The sequence below is a fragment of the Myotis lucifugus genome, unplaced genomic scaffold (assembly GCF_000147115.1).
Source record: "Myotis lucifugus unplaced genomic scaffold, Myoluc2.0 scaffold_1732, whole genome shotgun sequence".
NCBI classification, from domain to species: domain Eukaryota; kingdom Metazoa; phylum Chordata; class Mammalia; order Chiroptera; family Vespertilionidae; genus Myotis; species Myotis lucifugus.
Window position 1 is genome coordinate 23,777 of NW_005872780.1, and position 3,528 is coordinate 27,304.

Below are 3,528 nucleotides of genomic sequence, written 5' to 3' on the forward strand. Positions count from 1 at the left end.
CTGCCGCCTCCTGTCCTCCTGGGCCAGGACACTGCTGGCTCTCCCCGCACCTGCCATGTCCCTGTCCTCCTGGGCCAGGACACTGCTGGCTCTCCCCGCACCTGCCATGTCCCTGTCCTCCTGGGCCAGGACACTGCTGGCTCTCCCCGCACCTGCCATGTCCCTGTCCTCCTGGGCCGGACACTGCTGGCTCTCCCCGCACCTGCCACCTGCCATGTCCCTGTCCTCCTGGGCCGGACACTGCTGGCTCTCCCCGCACCTGCCGCCTCCTGTCCTCCTGGCCTGGGCACTGCTGGCTCTCCCCGCACCTGCCGCCTCCTGTCCTCCTGGGCCGGACACTGCTGGCTCTCCCCGCACCTGCTGCGTGTACAGGTGCTGCGCTCCAAGCTGAGCCCCACGACTCCCACTGTTCAGTGTCTCTCAGTCTCTCAGGAGCCTGAGTTTGACCCCTGAACTGCTTCAGGCGAGTGAAACTATTCGGGAGGCGGAAAGTAAATATAGAAGTCTAATTCCTTCCTCATCTTCAGGATTTACTCAAAGGCCAGGACCACCCTGTTACTGCCCAAGGCCACATTCACTGAAATACCAACCCCACCCGCTTTAGTTTTCTCCCCCCAGCAGCTACTGTCCAGCATACAATCGATGGGGCTCTTTGTCACTGTTATCTTGTTTATCACCCACCTCCGTCCAATCAGAGCCTCAGAAGGCAGCTATTTTTGTCCCCAGGGCTCAGAGCTGCTTCGGGGGACATGGGTGCCCCCTGGAAGGGGCATGGCTGGGTGACACCATCTTCTTCAGTTGGGACCACCCCCAGAGAGGGCTGGCAGCTGAGGGCACTCCACACCCCTTCCGGGGTCCATCAAGACCCGGAAAGAGTTAGTTCTAATCTACACCTAGGACGTCCAACTCGGGAGTACACACTCCAGAGGAGGTTAGCCAACATTTACTTAACCAGCCACCTCCAGAGACAGGTTTGCTCACAGCGCCGAATTTGGTTGGGGTGGGAGGGAGTCGGGTGGGGGTGTATGCATGGCAGGGTTTGGTCTACAGCTTGCTTTCATTGCAAGCTGAACGGGATGGGCTCAAGCCTCGCCTTTATGTTCTCTGTATTCCTTTCTGCCCCACCCACAGCTAGTCCTGGGGGCGAGGGAACTGGTTCTGGGCCACTGATCTTCCCTATTTTACCTTGGGTGTGAGTTTTTGAACTTGAGAGCCAAGCATTTTACTGTCTCTAATCTCTGGTTTCTCTGAAACTAGCCTGCATTCCCACCTCTGTTTTGGGAGTCCCTACGTCAACGTGTGGTCAGGCAGACACTACCTGGCACAAGTGGACTCACAGGGTAGTCCTGCCCCCAGCCCCCATTAAAATAGGAATATTTCCGGTGTTAGATAAAAGCAGAAACACTTTAGTGTGCATTTATCGAATCTGACACTTTCCTCTCAACCGAGAGAGACGCCCAGGGTTGGGTGAGGTGGGCAGAGGCGAGGGAAGGGAGCAGACGTGGGAGGCAGAGGAGGTGTAGTTGCCTTTGTCTACTTCCCATTTTCCCCCCAGGACGCGGGCCCTGACCAAAACAGCAGCTGTCACTGTGGTTTTAAGGGCTGGGGGGAGCATGAGTGGGAGAGGTGGGAATTGGAAGGAGCGGACAGCTGTGCCAGGAGCTGGGCTTGTGTGTGCGCAGCTTTGCCCGGGCATCCTGGGGCCTTTGTGTGGCCTCCATCAACCTCACGGCCAGCCTCCTTGTGCTCCAGGCACTCGCTGGCTCCTTGTTGGGGCCAGTCCAGGGCAGCCTGGCCTTGCTCTGGCCATGGGTGTGAGTATTTGGACTGGTGGGTAGTGTGTCCTTCCTCGTGGGCCAGCAGCTCTTGGACTCAGTGCGTCCACTGCCCCTTCGGGCTCACTGGACGATGCCGGAGAACGTGTTGATGGGCATGAGAAGGGGCTTGGGCTTGGCTTTGGTCCCTTCCACCTCCTTCTGCTGGTGTGAACTGAGCCATAGCGCCTTGGACTTCTGGACCCCGGAACATGGCTCTGGGCAGGGGGCAACCTCGAATCTGTGAGTGGAGAGAGACCAGCTCAGGAGACCCATCTCAGGGTTCCAATCTCAGGGGTTAAAGGGTATAGAGGAGGGGGCCCCATAGAGGGAGGAGGGAGCATCAGGAGAAGAAAGAGCCCCCTGGCCGAGGGCGAACACTGGGAGAGGAGAACATGGCTGGATGGGTCACTGTGTCTGCCGTCCTTATCCAACAAGGGTCACAGGAACTGGGCACAGCTGCCACCGTAGGGCAGCTTGTGTTGCAGGGGGCAGTGCCAGTACCGGGCATTGGGTCGGGAGGGCTGCAGCTGCAGGTTCATGGCAATCTCGGCTACTCGGGGTCAGCCGTGCATTTGCCCTTCTTCCTGGATTCAAGTCACAGGGCAGCGGCCCAAGTTCACACCCACCAGGAACACCTGCCCGGCCTCAGGATCTGCCTCTGGCAAGGCTGGAGGCGGGGGCTGGGGGGATCGGAGGGGCTGGCTCTGCTAGGTCTGCCCAATGGGGCACGCAGCCCAGGAGGTGGCAGGCCCGGCCTCACCTGACCACATCCCTGAAAGTGCGCCGATGGTCCTTGTCCAGCCACAGGGTCAGCAGCCTCTGGTCCTGGCTCTGGATCTGGACGTTGGCCGCACGGAAGGTGTTCGTCACTGTCTGCAACAAAGAGACAGCTCCGGCATCACCTCTGTGGCAGGTGGCCCTGCCAACGTCTCCTCCCCTGAACGCGGGTGTGTTTCTTCCCTCCAGCACACGGCCCCGGCTCTCTTCCTGCAAGTGACTCGGCAGGGGCAGTCCTGCAGGCTGCTCTGGTCCCTGCGGGCCTCGGGGTTTCTGCAGTCCTTCTCCCAACCTGCCATCCGCAATTCAGAACACAGCCCGGGCTGCTGGGTTATGAAGTGGCCTGAGCGCTCCCATATGACAGGCAGGCTATGGGTGGAATTTTCTAAGTCCTGACCCCAGTTCCATGTTGGATTACATACAAAATTATTCACCTGGGACAGAGACAGGGCGTCTAGAAAGAGGCCACCTACCCCCCAGGGCTCAGATCAGGCCTTCTCACTTTGTACCCTGGAATTGTCTGGGGGCCAGATATGGGTGGAAGGAATCCACCCTCTGCACAGGGAACCTGGGCCCAGGTGTCCAGCCTTCCGTGCCCCAAAGCCCTAGGTGATTTCTCCAGAAAGTACCCGGGCCCAAGGAAAGCACCTCCCTAACCTCCAAGCTCAGGGGGCCTCTCGGAGAGGACCTCCCCCGCCCCCACGCACGGAATTGGAGCTGCCTGGGCTGCAGGTGGGACTTCAGAGGCCTTTCCAGTCACTGGCCCAACCCACCTGCAGCTTTGGGTGGTTCCCCACCACGGAACACTGGAGTGCTAGAGCCGGGGACACTTGTCCAGGTGTTCTCAACCCTGGCTGCTCGTAAGAGTCATCTTTCAAAACATAAAATAGAGATTCTGACTTAAATGGTCCGGGGTCCAGCCAGGCGTGATTTT

At 59.2% G+C, this 3,528-nt stretch overlaps 2 protein-coding genes across 2 annotated transcripts in view; both read right to left on the reverse strand.

Moving 5' to 3' along the window:
• The window catches only part of MFSD6L (major facilitator superfamily domain containing 6 like), a 2,350-nt gene extending 2,134 nt beyond the window's left edge, over positions 1 to 216 (reverse strand). The window contains exon 1 of the mRNA XM_023748726.1: positions 51 to 216. Coding sequence (XP_023604494.1) covers positions 51 to 216 — 166 coding nt within the window. The remainder of the gene's footprint in view (positions 1 to 50) is intronic.
• Positions 217 to 1,244: 1,028 nt separating this feature from the next.
• The window catches only part of PIK3R6 (phosphoinositide-3-kinase regulatory subunit 6), a gene marked incomplete at its 5' end in the record, with an annotated part of 17,226 nt that continues 14,942 nt past the window's right edge, over positions 1,245 to 3,528 (reverse strand). Inside the window, 2 exon segments of the mRNA XM_023748727.1 lie at positions 1,245 to 2,055; positions 2,578 to 2,690. Coding sequence (XP_023604495.1) covers positions 1,899 to 2,055; positions 2,578 to 2,690 — 270 coding nt within the window.